The 20,802-nt window shown below is 51.2% G+C and overlaps 1 protein-coding gene across 2 annotated transcripts in view; it reads right to left on the bottom strand.

The window, feature by feature from the left end:
- The window catches only part of LOC137352774 (B-cell receptor CD22-like), a 76,843-nt gene that overhangs the window by 50,313 nt on the left and 5,728 nt on the right, over positions 1–20,802 (bottom strand). For both annotated transcript variants that reach the window (XM_068018580.1, XM_068018579.1), the window contains exon 2: positions 1,277–1,333. In XM_068018580.1, the coding sequence (XP_067874681.1) occupies positions 1,277–1,322 (46 nt within the window). In that variant the 5' untranslated portion in view covers positions 1,323–1,333. The remainder of the gene's footprint in view (positions 1–1,276; positions 1,334–20,802) is intronic.

The following is a 20,802-nucleotide window of genomic DNA, read 5'->3' as shown; positions in this document are numbered from 1 at the left end:
GCGAGAGAGTGTCGATCAGCAAGCGACAGTGGATGATGGGTGAAAGGGGCTGGGGGCGGGTTAGGACACGGCGGGATGGGGTGGGGAGCAGAATTTGGGATGAGCTGAAGTTTAGGGAGGGTGGGCGATTGGAGGCTGGAGAAGGAGAGTGTTGGAATAGTCGGGGGAAATAGACGCAGGGGCGATGGTTTCAGCAGCAGACGGGCTGAGGTGGGGGCGGAAACTGGCGAGTTTACGGAGGTGTAAATACGCAGTCTTCGTGTTGGAAACATCCAACATCTCCCAACACCAGGCCATTGAGCCCATCGAGTCTGCTTTCCCACATGGTCCATTCCCACTCTCCCCCTCACTCCCCACACTCTTTAATATCCCACCCAGTCTAATCCCACTCCCCCTCACTCTCCACACTCTTTAATATCCCACCCAGTCTAATCCCACTCCCCCTCACTCTCCACACCCTTTAATAACCCGCCCAGTCTAATCCCACTCTCCCCCCTCACTCCCCACACCCTTTAATATCCCACCCAGTCTCATCCCACTCTCCCCCTCACTCCCCACACCCTTTAATATCCCACCCAGTCTAATCCCACTCTCCCCCTCACTCCCCACACCCTTTAATATCCCACCCAGTCTAATCCCACTCTCCCCCTCACTCCCCACACCCTTTAATATCCCACCCAGTCTAATCCCACTCTCCCCCTCACTCCCCACACCCTTTAATATCCCACCCAGTCTCATCCCACTCTCCCCCTCACTCCCCACACCCTTTAATATCCCACCCAGTCTAATCCCACTCTCCCCCTCACTCCCCACACCCTTTAATATCCCACCCAGTCTCATCCCACTCTCCCCCTCACTCCCCACACCCTTTAATATCCCACCCAGTCTCATCCCACTCTCCCCCTCACTCCCCACACCCTTTAATATCCCACCCAGTCTCATCCCACTCTCCCCCTCACTCCCCACACCCTTTAATATCCCACCCAGTCTCATCCCACTCTCCCCCTCACTCCCCACACCCTTTAATATCCCACCCAGTCTCATCCCACTCTCCCCCCTCACTCCCCACACCCTTTAATATCCCACCCAGTCTAATGCCAATCTCCCCTCACTCCCCACACCCTTTAATATCCCACCCAGTCTAATCCCACTCTCCCCCTCACTCCCAAATGATTTCTCTGCTTTCTGCTCCCTCAGCTCCTCAATTTTGGGATTCTCTCGCCATCAGGACTGTTACAGATCATTTCCGTTAATGAACATTGATAATGACACCTACCACAGATGACGGAGGCGAGCAGGAAGATGATTGGGAAGCACTGCATTTGGAGAGGTACTGAAAGAAAAATGCAGACAGTTAATAGATAGTTTTACGCAGCAATTATTGAGATTCCCTCCTCCTCGAATCTCCTCCGTAGCAGAAGACACGGCAACAATCCCACATTCCGCCTTCATCCAGGGAATACGAAGAGCAATTGCGATCACAACAACTCACTGCGTCAAAAAAATTCTCCCCCCCCACCCCCTCTGGTTCTTTTACCCATTATCCTCAATCTGTGTCCCTCCGGTTACCGACCCTCCCGCCACTGGGAACAGTTTCTCCTCATTTACTCCATCAAAACCCCCTCATGATTTTGAACGCCTCGATTAAATCTCCCCCCTTAACCTTCTCTGCTCTAAGGAGAACAATCCCAGCTTCTCCCAGTCTCTCCGCATTAACTGAAGTCCCTCATCCCTGGGACCATTCTGCACTGTTGGAGGAGTTCAGAGACCTCGGAGGGTTGTAGGGGCTGGAGGTGGTTACAGAGATAGGGAGGGTGGTAGGGGCTGGAGGCGGTTACAGAGATAGGGAGGGTTGTCGGGGCTGGAGGAGGTTTCAGAGATAGGGAGGGATGTAGGTGCTGGAGGAGGTTACAGAGATAGGGAGGGATGTAGGGGCTGGAGCAGGTTACAGAGATAGGGAGGGTTGTAGGGGCTGGAGGAGGTTTCAGAGATAGGGAGGGTTGTAGGGGCTGGAGGAGGTTACAGAGATAGGGAGGGTTGTCGGGGCTGGAGGAGGTTACAGAGATAGGGAGGGATGTAGGGGCTGGAGGAGGTTACAGAGATAGGGAGGGTTGTCGGGGCTGGAGGAGGTTACAGAGATAGGGAGGGTTGTCGGGGCTGGAGGAGGTTACAGAGATAGGGAGGGTTGTCGGGGCTGGAGGAGGTTACAGAGATAGGGATCCGGATTCAATCCCTCTCTGATTTCCCTCTGACCCTGTCTGTTCTGTGCACACTTTCTCCTCTGTGCATAATCGGAATTGAGATCTCGAATAATTTTCTACTGTAACTCATGTCTTGCCAAAACCTCAAAATTCACTGCCTCCTCCTCCCTCACACTTCCCTTTGCTGTTCCAGCGGAAAGCTTCACATAAAACCCGTCTATGAATCATCACCAACTCAAATCAAAGCACTATCCACTCAAGATTCAGCGGTTACTCCATGCTACAGCTCTTCCTCTCCCTCTCCCCTTCTCTCACTCTCACTCTCACTCCCTCTCTCACTCTCACTCCCTCTCTCTCACTCTCCCTCTCTCTCTCTTTCTCTCCCCCTCTCTCACTCTCCCTCTCTCTCTCGCTCCCTCTCTCACTCTCACTCACTCTCACTCCCTCTCTCTCACTCTCCCTCTCTCTCTCACTCTCTCACTCCCCCTCTCTCACTTTCCCTCTCTCCCTCTTTCTCTCCCTCTCTCTCGCTCCCTCTCTCACTCTCTCACTCCCTCTCTTTCACTCTCCCTCTCTCTCCCCCCTCTCACTGTCCCTCTCTCTCTCGCTCCCTCTCTCACTCCCTCTCTCTCACTCTCCCTCTCTCTCTCACTCTCCCTCTCTCTCACTCTCCCTCTTTCTCACTCTCTCTCACTCCCTCTCTCTCACTCTCCGCCTCGCTCTCACACTCCCTCTCTCTCTCTCTCTCACTCCCTCTCTCTCACTCTCCCTCTCTCCCTCTTTCTCTCCCCTCTCTCTCGCTCCCTCTCTCAATCTCTCACTCCCTCTCTCACTCCCTCTCTCTCACTCCCTCTCTCACTCTCACTCCCTCTCTCTCACTCTCCTCTCTCTCTCTTTCTCTCCCCCTCTCACTCTCCCCTTCTCCTCCCTCTCTCTCCCTCTCTCACACTCTCCACTCTTTCACTCTCCCTGTCTCTCTCCTCCTCTCTCACTCTCCTCTCTCTCTCGCTCCCTCTCTCACTCTCACTCACTCTCACTCCTCTCTCTCACTCTCCCTCTCTCTCTCACTCTCTCACTCCCCACTCTCACTCTCCTCTCTCCCTCTTTCTCTCCCCTCTCTCTCGCTCCCTCTCTCACTCTCTCACTCCCTCTCTCTCACTCTCGCTCTCTCTCCCACTCTCCCTCTCTCTCACTCTCCCTCTTTCTCACTCTCTCTCTCTCTCCCTCTCTCACCCCTCACTTACTCCCTCTCTCTCACTCTCGCCTCTCTCTCACTCTCCCTCTCTATCTCACTCTCTCTCTCTCTCTCTCTCCCTCTCTCACTCCTCTCTCACTCCCTCTCTCTCACCTCTCCTCCGCCCCTCGCTCTCACACTCCCCTCTCTCTCTCACTCTCTCCACTCCCTCTCTCACTCTCTCCTCTCTCCCTTCTCTCCTCTCTCTCGCCCCTCTCAATCTCTCACTCCTCTCTCAATCCCTCTCTCTCACACTCTCCTCCCTCTCTCTCACTCTCCCTCTCTTCTCACTCTCTCTCTCTCTCCCTCTCTCACTCCCTCTCTCACTCCCTCTCTCTCACTCTCTGCCTCTCTCTCACCCTCTCTTTCTTCACTCTCTCTCCCTCTCCCTCTCTCTCTTACTCTCTCACTCCCTTTCTCTCACTCTCCACTCTCTCTCACTCTCCCTCTCTCTCACTCTCCCTCTTTCTCACTCTCTCTCTCTCCCTCTCTCACTCCCTCTCTTTACTCCCTCTCTCTCACTCTCCGCCTCTCTCTTACTCTCCCTCTCTATCACACTCTCTCTCTCTCTCTCTCCCTCTCTCACTCCCTCTCTCACTCCCTCTCTCTCACTCTCCGCCTCGCTCTCACACTCCCTCTCTCTCTCACTCTCTCACTCCCTCTCTCTCACTCTCCCTCTCTCCCTCTTTCTCTCCCTCTCTCTCGCTCCCTCTCAATCTCTCACTCCCCCTCTCAATCCCTCTCTCTCACTCTCCGCCTCTCTCTCCCTCTCCCTCTCTTTCTCACTCTCGCTCTCTCTCTCTCCCTCTCTCACTCCCTCTCTCTCACTCTCCACCTCTCTCTCACTCTCCCTCTCTTTCTCACTCTCTCTCTCTCTCTCTCTCCCTCTCTCACTCCCTCTCTCACTCCCTCTCTCTCACTCTCTGCCTCTCTCTCACCCTCTCTTTCTCACTCTCTCTCCCTCTCCCTCTCTCTCTTACTCTCTCACTCCCTTTCTCTCACTCTCCCACTCTCTCCCTCTTTCTCTCTTGCTCCCTCTCTCACTCTCACTCCCTCTCTCTCACTCTCCCTCTCTCTCCCCCCTCTCTCACTGTCCCTCTCTCTCTTGCTCCCTCTCTCACTCCCTCTCTCTTACTCTCCCTTTCTCCCTCTCTCTCCCCCCTCTCTCACTCTCCCCTCTCTCTCACTCTCCCTCTTTCTCACTCCCTCTCTCTCCCTCTCCCCCTCTCTCTCCCTCTCTCACTCACTCTCCCTCTCTTTCTCACTCTCCCTATCTGTCTCTCAGTCTCTCCCACTCCCACTCTCTCTCCCCCACTCTCTCTTGCTCTCCCCCTCACTCACACTTCCTTTCTCTCTTACTCTCTCTTTCTCTCTCTTACTCGCTCTTTCTCTCATTCTGTCTCTCTCCCTTCTTTTCCCTCATTCTCACCCTGTCTCCCAAACCCCGCCCCCACCACCATCTCTCCCTCTGTTCCCCTCTCTCTCACTGTCCCTCAACCTCTTGCTCTCTCTCTCACTCTCTGACTCCCTCTCTCTCTCACTCTCCCTCTCTCTCTTTCTGACTCTCTCCCCCTCTGGAAATGCTGCACTGTCGGAGAGTCAGTACTGAGAGAGTGCCGCACTGTCGGAGGGTCAGTACTGAGAGAGTGCCGCACTGTCGGAGGGTCAGTATTGAAGGAGTGCCGCACTGTCGAAGGGTCAGTACTGAGGGAGTGCTGCACTGTCAGAGGGTCAGTACTGAGGAAGAGCCGCACTGTCGAAGGGTCAGTACTGAGAGAGTGCTGTACTGTCGGAGGGTCAGTCTAAGGGAGCGCTGAACTGTCGGAGGGTCAGTACTGAGGGAGTGCTGCACTGTCGAAGGATCAGTACTGAGGGAGTGCTGCACTGTCGGAGGGTCAGTACTGAGGGAGTGCCGCACTGTCGAAGGGTCAGTACTGAGGGAGTGCTACACTGTCGGAGAGTCAGTACTGAGGGAGTGCCGCACTGTCGGAGGGTCAGTACTGAGGCAGTGCCGCACTGTCGGAGGGTCAGTACTGAGAGAGCGGTGCACTGTCGGAGGGTCAGTACTGAGAGAATGCTGCACTGTCGGAGGGTCAGTACTGAGGGAGTGCCGCACTGTCGGAGGGTCAGTACTGAGGGAGTGCTGCACTGTCGGAGGGTCAGTACTGAGGGAGTGCTGCACTGTCGGAGAGTCAGTATTGAAGGAGTGCCGCACTGTCGGAGGGTCAGTACTGAGGGAGTGCCGCACTGTCGGAGGGTCAGTACTGAGGGAGTGCCGCACTGTCGGAGGGTCAGTACTGAGGGAGTGCTGCACTGTCGGAGGGTCAGTACTGAGGGAGTGCCGCACTGTCGGAGGGTCAGTACTGAGGGAGTGCCGCACTGTCGGAGGGTCAGTACTGAGGGAGTGCTGCACTGTCGGAGGGTCAGTACTGAGGGAGTGCCGCACTGTCAGAGGGTCAGTACTGAGGGAGTGCTGCACTGTCGGAGGGTCAGTACTGAGGGAGTGCTGCACTGTCGGAGGTGCCGTCTTTCAGATCAGACATTAAACCGAGGCCCCCGTCTGCCCTCTCAGGTGGGTGTAAAAGATCCCACGGCCACTATTTGGAAGAAGAGCAGGGGGGGGTGGGGGGGGGGGAGTTCTCCCCGGTGTCCTGGGGACAATATTTATCCCTCAACCAACATCACTAAAAACAAACAGATGATCCGGGTCATTATCACATTGCTGCTTGTGGGATCTTGCTGTGCGCAGATTGTTGTTGTGTTTCCTACATTGACGGGGCAGGGGGCGCGGAATTCTGGAGAGAGATGGGGAATGGCAGTGAACCAGAAAAGGAAAGTGTGGGAGAGATGGAGTGATGGAAAGAGATGCAGCAGAAGAGGGAGAAAAATGGAGAAAGAGAGAGTGCAAGATGAAGCCATGGATGGAGATGCGGGGGGCACGAGAGAGGGTGAGGGAGCGAGAGACAGAGATGGAGATGGGGAGGGAGAGGGAGAGAGGAGAGGAAAGGAGATGAGAAGAGGGAAGGAGAGGGTTAGAGTTGCGGAGAGAGGGAAGAGAGAGGGGTGGAGACTGGAGAGAGGAAGAGAGAAAGAGATGGAGAGAAGAGAGGGAGGGAGATGGAAAGAGAGAGACGGGACAAAAAGAGAAAGCGGGAGATGGGGACTGGAAGGGAGAGAGTTGGTGAAGGGGAGAGAGGGAAGAGAGACAGTGATGAAAACAGGGAGAGAGGAAGGGTGATTGAGATGAGGAGAGAGAGGGAGAGTGATGGAGACAGAGAGAGGACGAGAGGGATAGTGACAGTGTCAGAGAGAGGGATAGTGACAGTATCAGAGAGAGGGATAGTGAAGAGTCAGAGAGAGGAATAGTGACAGTATCAGAGAGAGGGATAGTGAAGTGTCAGAGAGAGGGATAGGGACAGAGTCAGAGAGAGGGATAGTGACAGTATCAGAGAGAGGGATAGTGAGAGTGTCAGGGAGAGGGGGATAGTGACAGTATCAGAGAGAGGGATAGTGACAGTGTCAGAGAGGGGGATAGTGACAGTATCAGAGAGAGGGATAGTGACAGTGTCAGAGAGAGGGATAGTGACAGTGTCAGAGAGAGGGGATAGTGACAGTATCAGAGAGAGGGATAGTGAAGAGTCAGAGAGAGGAATAGTGACAGTATCAGAGAGAGGGATAGTGACAGTATCAGAGAGAGGGATAGTGACAGTGTCAGAGAGAGGGATAGTGACAGTATCAGAGAGAGGGATAGTGACAGTATCAGAGAGAGGGATAGTGACAGTGTCAGAGAGAGGGATAGTGACAGTATCAGAGAGAGGGATAGTGAAGAGTCAGAGAGAGGAATAGTGACAGTATCAGAGAGAGGGATAGTGACAGTGTCAGAGAGAGGGATAGTGAAGAGTCAGAGAGAGGAATAGTGACAGTATCAGAGAGAGGGATAGTGAAGTGTCAGAGAGAGGGATAGTGACAGAGTCAGAGAGAGGGATAGTGACAGTATCAGAGAGAGGGATAGTGACAGTGTCAGGGAGAGGGGGATAGTGACAGTATCAGAGAGAGGGATAGTGACAGTGTCAGAGAGAGGGATAGTGACAGTATCAGAGAGAGGGATGGTGACAGTGTCAGAGAGAGAGGGAGAGTGACAGTGTCAGAGAGAGGGATAGTGACAGTATCAGAGAGAGGGATAGTGACAGTGTCAGAGGGAGGGATAGTGACAGTATCAGAGAGAGGGATAGTGACAGTGTCAGAGAGAGGGATAGTGACAGTGTCAGAGAGAGGGGGATAGTGACAGTGTCAGAGAGAGGGATAGTGACAGTATCAGAGAGAGGGATAGTGACAGTGTCAGAGTGAGGGATAGTGACAGTGTCAGAGAGAGGGATAGTGACAGTATCAGAGAGAGGGATAGTGACAGTGTCAGAGAGAGGGATAGTGACAGTATCAGAGAGAGGGATAGTGACAGTGTCAGAGAGAGGGGGATAGTGAAAGTGTCAGAGAGAGGGATAGTGACAGTTTCAGAGAGAGGGGGATAGTGACGATATCGGAGAGAGGGATAGTGACGGTATCAGAGAGAGGGATAGTGACAGTGTCAGAGAGAGGGATAGTGACAGTGTCAGAGAGAAGTATAGTGACAGTATCAGAGAGAGGGATAGTGACAGTTTCAGAGTGAGGGATAGTGACAGTGTCAGAGAGAGGGATAGTGACAGTATCAGAGAGAGGGATAGTGACAGTGTCAGAGAGAGGGATAGTGACAGTATCACAGAGAGGGATAGTGACAGTGTCAGAGAGGGGGATAGTGACAGTGTCAGAGACAGGGATAGTGACAGTGTCAGAGAGAGGGGGATAGTGACAGTGTCAAAGAGAGGGATAGTGACAGTTTCAGAGAGAGGGGGATAGTGACGGTATCGGAGAGAGGGATAGTGACAGTGTCAGAGAGAGGGATAGTAACAGTGTCAGAGAGAGGGGATAGTGAAAGTATCAGAGAGGGGGATAGTGACAGTGTCAGAGAGAGGGACAGTGACAGTGTCAGAGAGAGGGATAGTGACGGTATCAGAGAGAGGGATAGTGACAGTGTCAGAGTGAGGGATAGTGACAGTGTCAGAGAGAGGGATAGTGACAGTGTCAGAGAGAGGGCTAGTGACAGTATCAGAGAGAGGGATGGTGACGGTGTCAGAGAGAGGGATAGTGACAGTGTCAGAGAGAGGGATAGTGACAGGGTCAGAGAGAGGGATAGTGACAGTGTCAGAGTGAGGGATAGTGACAGTGTCAGAGAGAGGGATAGTGACAGTTTCAGAGAGAGAGAGATAGTGACGGTGTCAGAGAGAGGAATAGTGACGGTTTCAGAGTGAGGGATAGTGACAGTATCAGAGAGACGGATAGTGACAGTGTCAGAATGAGGGATAGTGACAGTATCAGAGAGAGGGATAGTGACAGTGTCAGAGAGAGGGATAGTGACAGTGTCAGAGAGAGGGATAGCGAAAGTATCAGAGAGAGGGATAGTGACAGTATCAGAGAGAGGGATAGTGACAGTATCAGAGAGAGGGATAGTGACAGTGTCAGAGTGAGGGATAGTGACAGTATCAGAGAGAGGGATAGTGACAGTGTCAGAGTGAGGGATAGTGACAGTATCAGAGAGAGGGATAGTGACAGTGTCAGAGAGAGGGATAGTGACAGTGTCAGAGAGAGGGATGGAGACAGTATCAGAGTGAGGGATAGTGACAGTGTCAGAGAGAGGGATAGTGACAGTGTCAGAGAGAGGGATAGTGACAGTATCAGAGAGAGGGATAGTGACAGTGTCAGAGTGAGGGATAGTGACAGTATCAGAGAGAGGGATAGTGACAGTGTCAGAGAGAGGTATAGTGACAGTGTCAGAGAGGGGGATAGTGACAGTATTAGAGAGAGGGATAGTGACAGTGTCAGAGTGAGGGATCGTGACAGTATCAGAGAGAGGGATAGTGACAGTATCAGAGAGAGGGATAGTGACAGTGTCAGAATGAGGGATAGTGACAGTGTCAGAGAGAGGGATAGTGACAGTATCAGAGAGAGGGATAGTGACAGTGTCAGGGAGAGGGGGATAGTGACAGTGTCAGAGAGAGGGATAGTGACAGTGTCAGAGAGAGGGATAGTGACAGTGTCAGAGGGAGGGATAGTGACAGTATCAGAGAGAGGGATAGTGACTGTGTCAGAGAGAGGGATAGTGACAGTGTCAGAGAGAGGGGGATAGTGACAGTGTCAGAGAGAGGGACAGTGACAGTATCAGAGAGAGGGATAGTGACAGTGTCAGAGAGAGGGATAGTGACAGTATCAGAGAGAGGGATAGTGACATTTTCAGAGTGAGGGATAGTGACAGTGTCAGAGAGAGGGATAGTGACAGTGTCAGAGAGAGGGTTAGTGACAGTGTCAGAGAGAGGGGGATAGTGAAAGTGGCAGAGAGGGGGATAGTGACAGTGTCAGAGACAGGGATAGTGACAGTGTCAGATTGAGGGGGATAGTGACAGTGTCAAAGAGAGGGGGATAGTGACGGTATCGGAGAGAGGGATAGTGACGGTATCAGAGAGAGGGATAGTGACAGTGTCAGAGAGAGGGATAGTAACAGTTTCCGAGAGAGGGGATAGTGACAGTGTCAGAGAGAGTGATAGTGACAGTGTCAGAGAGAGGGATAGTGACAGTTTCAGAGAGACGGATAGTGACAGTGTCAGAGAGAGGGATAGTGACAGTATCAGAGAGAGGGATAGTGACAGTGTCAGAGAGAGGGATAGTGACAGTATCAGAGAGAGGGATAGTGACAGTGTCAGAGAGAGGGATAGTGACAGTTTCAGAGAGAGGGATAGTGACAGTGTCAGAGAGAGGGATAGTGACAGTATCAGAGAGAGGGATAGTGACAGTGTCAGAGAGAGGGATAGTGACATTGTCACAGAGAGGGATAGTGACAGTGTCAGAGAGAGGGACAGTGACGGTATCAGAGAGAGGGATAGTGACAGTGTCAGAGTGAGGGATAATGACAGTATCAGAGAGAGGGATAGTGACAGTGTCAGAGAGAGGGATAGTGACAGTGTCAGAGAGAGGGGGATAGTGACGGTGTCAGAGAGAGGAATAGTGACGGTGTCAGAGTGAGGGATAGTGACAGTATCAGAGAGGGGGATAGTGACAGTGTCAGAGTGAGGGATAGTGACAGTATCAGAGAGAGGGATAGTGACAGTGTCAGAGAGAGGGATAGTGACAGTATCAGAGAGAGGGATAGTGACAGTGTCAGATGAGGGATAGTGACAGTATCAGAGAGAGGGATAGTGACAGTGTCAGAGTGAGGGATAGTGACAGTATCAGAGAGAGGGATAGTGACAGTGTCAGAGAGAGGGATGGTGACAGTATCAGAGAGAGGGATAGTGACAGTGTCAGAGTGAGGGATAGTGACAGTATCAGAGAGAGGGATAGTGACAGTGTCAGAAAGAGGGATAGTGACAGTATCAGAGAGAGGGATAGTGACAGTGTCAGAGTGAGGGATAGTGACAGTATCAGAGAGAGGGATAGTGACAGTGTCAGAGAGGGGGATAGTGACAGTATCAGAGAGAGGGATAGTGACAGTGTCAGAGAGAGGGATCGTGACAGTATCAGAGAGAGGGATAGTGACAGTGTCAGAGTGAGGGATAGTGACAGTATCAGAAAGAGGGATAGTGACAGTGTCAGAGAGAGGGATAGTGACAGTGTCAGAGTGAGGGATAGTGACAGTATCAGAGAGAGGGATAGTGACAGTATCAGAGAGAGGGATAGTGACAGTGTCAGAGAGAGGGATAGTGAGAGTGTCCGAGTGAGGGATAGTGACAGTATCAGAGAGAGGGATAGTGACAGTGTCAGAGAGAGGGATAGTGACATTGTCAGAGAGAGGGATGGTGACAGTATCAGAGAGAGGGATAGTGAGAGTGTCAGAGTGAGGGATAGTGACAGTATCAGAGAGAGGGATAGTGACAGAGTCAGAGAGGGGGATAGTGACAGTGTCAGAGAGAGGGATAGTGACAGTATCAGAGAGAGGGATAGTGACAGTGTCAGAATGAGGGATAGTGACAGTGTCAGAGAGAGGGATAGTGACAGTATCAGAGAGAGGGATAGTGACAGTGTCAGGGAGAGGGGGATAGTGACAGTATCAGAGAGAGGGATAGTGACAGTGTCAGAGAGGGGGATAGTGACAGTATCAGAGAGAGGGATAGTGACAGTGTCAGAGAGAGGGATAGTGACAGTGTCAGAGAGAGGGGGATAGTGACAGTTTCAGAGAGAGGGATAGTGACAGTGTCAGAGTGAGGGATAGTGACAGTATCTGAGAGAGGGATAGCGACAGTGTCAGAAAGAGGGATAGTGACAGTGTCAGAGAGAGGGATGGTGACAGTATCAGAGTGAGGGATAGTGACAGTATCAGAGAGAGGGATAGTGACAGTGTCAGAGAGAGGGATAGTGACAGTGTCAGAGTGAGGGATAGTGACAGTATCAGAGAGAGGGATAGTGACAGTGTCAGAGTGAGGGATAGTGACAGTATCAGAGAGAGGGATAGTGACAGTGTCAGAGAGGGGGATAGTGACAGTAGCAGAGAGAGGGATAGTGACAGTGTCAGAGAGAGGGATCGTGACAGTATCAGAGAGAGGGATAGTGACAGTGTCAGAGTGAGGGATAGTGACAGTATCAGAAAGAGGGATAGTGACAGTGTCAGAGAGAGGGATAGTGACAGTGTCAGAGTGAGGGATAGTGACAGTATCAGAGAGAGGGATAGTGACAGTATCAGAGAGAGGGATAGTGACAGTGTCAGAGAGAGGGATAGTGAGAGTGTCCGAGTGAGGGATAGTGACAGTATCAGAGAGAGGGATAGTGACAGTGTCAGAGAGAGGGATAGTGACATTGTCAGAGAGAGGGATGGTGACAGTATCAGAGAGAGGGATAGTGAGAGTGTCAGAGTGAGGGATAGTGACAGTATCAGAGAGAGGGATAGTGACAGAGTCAGAGAGGGGGATAGTGACAGTGTCAGAGAGAGGGATAGTGACAGTATCAGAGAGAGGGATAGTGACAGTGTCAGAATGAGGGATAGTGACAGTGTCAGAGAGAGGGATAGTGACAGTATCAGAGAGAGGGATAGTGACAGTGTCAGGGAGAGGGGGATAGTGACAGTATCAGAGAGAGGGATAGTGACAGTGTCAGAGAGGGGGATAGTGACAGTATCAGAGAGAGGGATAGTGACAGTGTCAGAGAGAGGGATAGTGACAGTGTCAGAGAGAGGGGGATAGTGACAGTTTCAGAGAGAGGGATAGTGACAGTGTCAGAGTGAGGGATAGTGACAGTATCTGAGAGAGGGATAGCGACAGTGTCAGAGTGAGGGATAGTGACAGTATCAGAGAGAGGGATAGTGAAAGTGTCAGAGAGAGGGATAGTGACAGTGTCAGACTGAGGGATAGTGACAGTATCAGAGAGAGGGATAGTGACAGTGTCAGAGAGAGGGATAGTGACAGTGTCAGAGTGAGGGATAGTGACAGTATCAGAGAGAGGGATAGTGACAGTGTCAGAGAGAGGGATAGTGACAGTGTCAGAGAGAGGGATGGTGACAGTATCAGAGAGAGGGATAGTGACAGTGTCAGAGTGAGGGATAGTGACAGCATCAGAGAGAGGTATAGTGACAGTGGCAGAGAGGGGGATAGTGACAGTATCAGAGAGAGGGATAGTGACAGTGTCAGAGAGAGGGATCGTGACAGTATCAGAGAGAGGGATAGTGACAGTATCAGAGAGAGGGATAGTGACAGTGTCAGAATGAGGGATAGTGACAGTGTCAGAGAGAGGGATAGTGACAGTATCAGAGAGAGGGATAGTGACAGTGTCAGGGAGAGGGGGATAGTGACAGTGTCAGAGAGAGGGATAGTGACAGTGTCAGAGGGAGGGATAGTGACAGTATCAGAGAGAGGGATAGTGACAGTGTCAGAGAGAGGGATAGTGACAGTGTCAGAGAGAGGGGGATAGTGACAGTGTCAGAGAGAGGGATAGTGACAGTATCAGAGAGAGGGATAGTGACAGTGTCAGAGAGAGGGATAGTGACAGTATCAGAGAGAGGGATAGTGACAGTTTCAGAGTGAGGGATAGTGACAGTGTCAGAGAGAGGGATAGTGACAGTATCAGAGAGAGGGATAGTGACAGTGTCAGAGAGAGGGGGATAGTGACAGTGTCAGAGAGGGGGATAGTGACAGTGTCAGAGAGAGGGATAGTGACAGTGTCAGAGAGAGGGGGATAGTGACAGTGTCAGAGAGAGGGATAGTGACAGTTTCAGAGAGAGGGGGATAGTGACGGTATCGGAGAGAGGGATAGTGATGGTATCAGAGAGAGGGATAGTGACAGTGTCAGAGAGAGGGATAGTGACAGTTTCCGAGAGAGGGGATAGTGACAGTGTCAGAGAGAGCGATAGTGACAGTGTCAGAGAGAGGGATAGTGACAGTTTCAGAGAGAGGGATAGTGACAGTGTCAGAGAGAGGGATAGTGACAGTGTCAGAGAGAGGGATAGTGACAGTTTCAGAGAGAGGGATAGTGACAGTGTCAGAGAGAGGGATAGTGACAGTATCAGAGAGAGGGATAGTGACAGTGTCAGAGAGAGGGATAGTGACAGTATCAGAGAGAGGGATAGTGACAGTGTCAGAGTGAGGGATAGTGACAGTGTCACAGAGAGGGATAGTGACAGTGTCAGAGAGAGGGATAGTGACGGTATCAGAGAGAGGGATAGTGACAGTGTCAGAGTGAGGGATCGTGACAGTATCAGAGAGAGGGATAGTGACAGTATCAGAGAGAGGGATAGTGACAGTGTCAGAATGAGGGATAGTGACAGTGTCAGAGAGAGGGATAGTGACAGTATCAGAGAGAGGGATAGTGACAGTGTCAGGGAGAGGGGGATAGTGACAGTGTCAGAGAGAGGGATAGTGACAGTGTCAGAGGGAGGGATAGTGACAGTATCAGAGAGAGGGATAGTGACAGTGTCAGAGAGAGGGATAGTGACAGTGTCAGAGAGAGGGGGATAGTGACAGTGTCAGAGAGAGGGATAGTGACAGTATCAGAGAGAGGGATAGTGACAGTGTCAGAGAGAGGGATAGTGACAGTATCAGAGAGAGGGATAGTGACAGTTTCAGAGTGAGGGATAGTGACAGTGTCAGAGAGAGGGATAGTGACAGTATCAGAGAGAGGGATAGTGACAGTGTCAGAGAGAGGGGGATAGTGACAGTGTCAGAGAGGGGGATAGTGACAGTGTCAGAGAGAGGGGGATAGTGACAGTGTCAGAGAGAGGGATAGTGACAGTTTCAGAGAGAGGGGGATAGTGACGGTATCGGAGAGAGGGATAGTGACGGTATCAGAGAGAGGGATAGTGACAGTGTCAGAGAGAGGGATAGTGACAGTTTCCGAGAGAGGGGATAGTGACAGTGTCAGAGAGAGCGATAGTGACAGTGTCAGAGAGAGGGATAGTGACAGTTTCAGAGAGACGGATAGTGACAGTGTCAGAGAGAGGGATAGTGACAGTGTCAGAGTGAGGGATAGTGACAGTGTCAGAGAGAGGGATAGTGACAGTGTCAGAGAGAGGGATAGTGACGGTATCAGAGAGAGGGATAGTGACAGTGTCAGAGTGAGGGATAGTGACAGTGTCAGAGAGAGGGATAGTGACAGTTTCAGAGAGAGGGGGTTAGTGACGGTGTCAGAGAGAGGAATAGTGACGGTGTCAGAGTGAGGGATCGTGACAGTATCAGAGAGGGGGATAGTGACAGTGTCAGAGTGAGGGATAGTGACAGTGTCAGAGAGAGGGATAGTGACAGTATCAGAAAGAGGGATAGTGACAGTATCAGAGAGAGAGATAGTGACAGTGTCAGAGTGAGGGATAGTGACAGTATCAGAGAGAGGTATAGTGAAAGTGTCAGAGAGAGGTATAGTGACAGTGTCAGAGAGAGGGATAGTGACAGTGTCAGAGTGAGGGATAGTGACAGTATCAGAGAGAGGGATAGTGACAGTGTCAGAGAGAGGGATAGTGACAGTGTCAGAGAGAGGGATGGTGACAGTATCAGAGAGAGGGAAAGTGAGAGTGTCAGAGTGAGGGATAGTGACAGTATCAGAGAGAGGGATAGTGACAGAGTCAGAGAGGGGGATAGTGACAGTGTCAGAGAGAGGGATAGTGACAGTGTCAGAGAGAGGGATAGTGACAGTGTCAGAGAGAGGGATAGTGAGAGTGTCAGAGTGAGGGATAGTGACAGTGTCAGAGAGGGGGATAGTGACAGTATCAGAGAGAGGGATAGTGACAGTGTCAGAGAGAGGGATAGTGACAGTCTCAGAGAGAGGGGGATAGTGACAGTGTCAGAGAGAGGGATAGTGACAGTATCAGATTGAGGGATAGTGACAGTATCAGAGAGAGGGATAGTGACAGTATCAGAGAGAGGGATAGTGACAGTGTCAGAGAGAGGGATAGTGACAGTGTCAGAGAGAGGGATAGTGAGAGTGTCAGAGTGAGGGATAGTGACAGTGTCAGAGAGGGGGATAGTGACAGTATCAGAGAGAGGGATAGTGACAGTGTCAGAGAGAGGGATAGTGACAGTCTCAGAGAGAGGGGGATAGTGACAGTGTCAGAGAGAGGGATAGTGACAGTGTCAGAGAGAGGGATGGTGACAGTATCAGAGTGAGGGATAGTGACAGTGTCAGAGAGAGGGGGATAGTGACAGTGTCAGAGAGAGGGATAGTGACAGTGTCAGAGAGAGGGATAGTGACAGTGTCAGAGAGAGGGGGATAGTGACAGTGTCAGAGAGAGGGATAGTGACAGTGTCAGAGAGGGGGATAGTGACAGTATCAGAGAGAGGGATAGTGACAGTGTCAGAGAGAGGGATAGTGACAGTGTCAGAGAGAGGGGGATAGTGACAGTGTCAGAGAGAGGGATAGTGACAGTGTCAGAGAGAGGGATGGTGACAGTATCAGAGTGAGGGATAGTGACAGTGTCAGAGAGAGGGGGATAGTGACAGTGTCAGAGAGAGGGATAGTGACAGTATCAGAGAGAGGGATAGTGACAGTGTCAGAGAGAGGGATAGTGACAGTATCAGAGAGAGGGATAGTGACAGTGTCAGAGAGAGGGATAGTGTCAGTGTCAGAGAGAGGGGATAGTGACAGTGTCAGAGAGAGGGATAGTGTCGGTGTCAGAGAGAGGGATAGTGACAGTATCAGAGAGAGAGGGATAGTGACAGTATCTGAGAGAGGGATAGTGACAGTGTCAGAGAGAGGGATTGTGACAGTATCAGAGAGAGAGGGATAGTGACAGTGTCTGAGAGAGGGATAGTGTCAGTGTCAGAGAGAGGGGATAGTGACAGTGTCAGAGAGAGGGATAGTGACAGTGTCAGAGAGAGGGATTGTGACAGTATCAGAGAGAGAGGGATAGTGACAGTGTCTGAGAGAGGGATAGTGTCAGTGTCAGAGAGAGGGGATAGTGACAGTGTCAGAGAGAGGGATAATGTCGGTGTCAGAGAGAGGGATAGTGGCAGATTCCGAGAGAGGGGGAGTGATGCAGCCAGTGGGTTGGTTTCTGCAGGTGTTGGACGGATCTTTCGATCACTATCTGACGAGCTGACGGCACAGGAAGCTTCACTGAGGCAAATCCACCCACAGGGGAAGGACAGCTGTGGGTTTAGATTTAGTTCTGTGTGTGATCGTCTTTTGACATGAACCTGGTGCCTCTTTCGTTTTGAATCAGCCGGGCAGCCACAGCAGGGATGCTGACGGGAACCCAGGGGAGATCTCGAAGGGTGAACTGTCAGCTCTCTCTGCATTTACACCAATCTATTCCACTTTACAAAACCACTTTCAACCTATCATTCCTCCTGCCTGCAACAGTCCCAGTTTCTGCAAAATTTAACTGTCGCTTAGCACAGTCAAGATTGCCCATCGCATCAAAGTAAACATTTCTGTCTTCATTGTCCAACAGAATTGTTGGACAGATTTTTTCATTCATGGGATGTGTGCGTCACTGGTTATGCCAGCATTTATTGTCCATCCCTAATTGCCCTTGAGAAGGTGGTGGTGAGCTGCCTTCTTGAACCGCTGCAGTCCATGTGGGGTAGGTACACCCACAGTGCTGTTAGGGAGGGAGTTCCAGGATTTTGACCCAGCGACAGTGAAGGAACGGCGATATAGTTCCAAGTCAGGATGGTGTGTGACTTGGAGGGGAACTTGCAGGTGGTGGTGTTCCCATGCCTCTGCTGCCCTTGTCCTTCTAGTTGGTAGAGGTCGCGGGTTTGGAAGGTGATGTCTAAGGAGCCTTGTTGCGTTGCTGCAGTGCATCTTGTAGATGGTACACACTGCTGCCACTGTGCGTCGGTGGTGGAGGGAGTGAATGTTTGTAGATGGGGTGCCAATCAAGCGGGCTGCTTTGTCCTGGATGGTGTCGAGCTTCTTGAGTGTTGTTGGAGCTGCACCCATCCAGGCAAGTGGAGAGTATTCCATCACACTTCTGACTTGTGCCTTGTAGATGGTGGACAGGCTTTGGGGAGTCAGGAGGTGAGTTACTCACCGCAGGATTCCCAGCCTCTGACCTGCTCTTGTAGCCACGGTATTTATGTAGCTGCTGCAGTTCAGTTTCTGGTCAATGGTAACCCCTAGGATGTTGATAGTGGGGGATTCAGTGATGGTAATGTTGTTGACCTGAGGTGGTGCTGTAGTGACAATGTCATTGTCTTAGTCTAGGATAATGACCTCACAGCCTGGGTTTACAAGAGCTGGTGGAATTTGAATTCAATTAATTAATAGAAAAATCTGGGATTAAAAGCTAGTCTAATGTTGGCCATGAAACCATTGTCAAATGTTGTAAAAACCCATCTGGTTCACTAATGTCCTTTAGGGAAGGAAATCTGCTGTCCTTACCTGGTCTGGCCTACATGTGAGTCCAGCAATGTGGTTAACTTTTACATGCCCTCTGAAATGGCCTAGCAAGCCACTCAGTTGCCAAGGGCAATGAGGGATGGGCAACAATTGCTGACCATACCAGCGACACCCACAGCCCGTCAAAGAACAGAAAAATACATCAAGGGGAGATGGTTAGATTCTCTCTTGTTGGAGATGGTCATTGCCTGGCACTTGTGTGGTGTGAATGTTACTTGCCACTTAAAAGCCCAAGTCTGGATGTTGTCCAGGTCTTGCTGCATTTCTACACGGACTGCTTCAGTTTCTGAGGAGTCACGAATGGTGCTGAACATTGTGCAATCATCAGCGAAGATCCCCACTTCTGACCTTATCACTGAAGGACGGTCATTGATGAAGCAGCTGAAGATGGTTGGGCCTAGGACACTACCCTGAGGAACTCCTGCAGTGATGTCCTGGAGCTCAGATGATTGACCTCCAACAACCACAACCATCTTCCTTTGCGCTAGGTATGACTCCAACCAGCAGAGAGTTTTCCCCTGATTCCCATTGACTCCAGTTTTGCTAGGGCTCCTTGATGCCACGCTTGGTCAAATGCTGCCTTGACGTCAAGGGCAGTCACTCTCACCTCACCTCTTGAGTTCAGCTCTTTTGTCCATGTTTGACCCAAGGCTGTAATGAGGTCAGGAGCTGAGTGGTCCTGGCGGAACCCAAACTGAGCGTCACTGAGCAGGTTATTGCTCAGCAAGTGCTGCTTGATAGCACTGTTGATGACACCTTCCATCACTTTACTGATGATTGAGAGTAGGCTGATGGGGCGGTAATTGGCCGGGTTGGACTTGTCCTGCTTTTTGTGTACAGGGCATACCTGGGCAATTTTCCACATTGCAGGGTAGATGCCAGTGTTGTAGCTGTACTGGAACAGCTTGGCTAGGGGCACGGCAAGTTCTGGAGCACAGGTCTTCAGTACTATTGCCGGAATATTGTCAGGGCCCATAGCCTTTGCAGTATCCAGTGCCTTCAGTCATTTCTTGATATCACGTGGAGCGAATCAAATTGGCTGAAGACTGGCATCTGTGATGCTGGGGACTTCAGGAGGAGGCCGAGATGGATCATCAACTCAGCGCTTCTGGCTGAAGATTGTTGCAAATGCTTCTCCCTTATCTTTCGCACTGATGTGCTGGGCTCCCCCATCATTGAGGATGGGGATATTTGTGGAAACACCTCCTCCAGTTAGTTGTTTAATTGTCCACCACCATTCACGGCTGGATGTGGCAGGACCGCAGAGCTTAGATCTGATCCGTTGGTTATGGGATCGCTTAGCTCTGTCTATCGCATGCTGCTTACGCTGTGTGGCACGCAGATAGTCCTTGTGTTGTAGCTTCACCAGGTTGACACCTCATTTTGAGGTATGCCTGGTGCTGCTCCTGGCGTGCCCTCCTGCACTCTTCAATGAACCAGGGTTGGTCTCCTGGCTTGATGGTAACGGTAGAGTGGGGGATATGCCGGGCCGTGAGGTTGCAGATTGTGGTTGAGTGCAATTCTGCTGCTGCTGATGGCCCACAGCGCCTCATGGATGCCCAGTTTTGCATTGCTAGATCTGCTGTCTGATGGGTCTGTCCTGCCGGTGGGACAAGATGTACTCAGGGATGGTGATGGAAAATTCTGGAAGGTTGGCTGCACTGGTCTAATGCATCATTGCCGTGCAGTGAGAAACACCAACATAACAGGAACTGTTGTGAGTATGTTCACAAAAATAGCAATTCAACACCTAACCACACATTGCTGCAGAGTTTGGATTGATTAAGATCAAGCTTGGTTACAGTAGCCTGATAAAAAGATAGTGATCGTAAGGAGGTGTTTTCAGAAACTGTTGTAATAGACACACCAAAACCATTTGCAAATTTCACTGTTCCTGTGTTGATAGCTGTGGCTTGAGATGGTGGGTGTCTGATATCATCCAATATGCCAAGTTTCTTTCTAGGAGGGTTTAACAAACAGAATTTGACCCCGAGCCATGTCAGGAGATATTAGGGACCGGCGACCAAAAGCTCAGTCAGAGAGGTCGGTTTTTTTAAGGAGCATCTTGAAGGAGGAGAGAGAGAGAGAGGCGGAGAGGTTTGGGGAGGGAATTACAGAGCTTAGGGCCCCCAGGCAGCTGAAGGCACGGCCGCCAATGGTGGAGCGATGGGAATCGGGGTTTGGGCGAGAGGCCGGAATTGGAGGGAGCGCAGAGATCTCGGAGGATTGTAGGGGCTGGAGGAGGTTACAGAGATAGGGAGGTGTTGTAGGGGGCTGGAGGAGGTTACAGAGATAGGGAGGGTTGTAGGGGCTGGAGGAGGTTACAGAGATAGGGAGGGTTGTAGGGGCTGGAGGAGGTTACAGAGATCAGGAGGGTTGTAGGGGCTGGAGGCGGTTACAGAGATAGGGAGGGGGGTGAGGAGGCCAGGGACGGTTTTGAACAGGAGGATGAGAATTTTAATATAT

This window comes from Heterodontus francisci, chromosome 39 (genome assembly GCF_036365525.1).
Source record: "Heterodontus francisci isolate sHetFra1 chromosome 39, sHetFra1.hap1, whole genome shotgun sequence".
NCBI classification, from domain to species: Eukaryota; Metazoa; Chordata; class Chondrichthyes; order Heterodontiformes; family Heterodontidae; genus Heterodontus; species Heterodontus francisci.
This window is presented reverse-complemented; position numbering and strand designations above follow the sequence as displayed.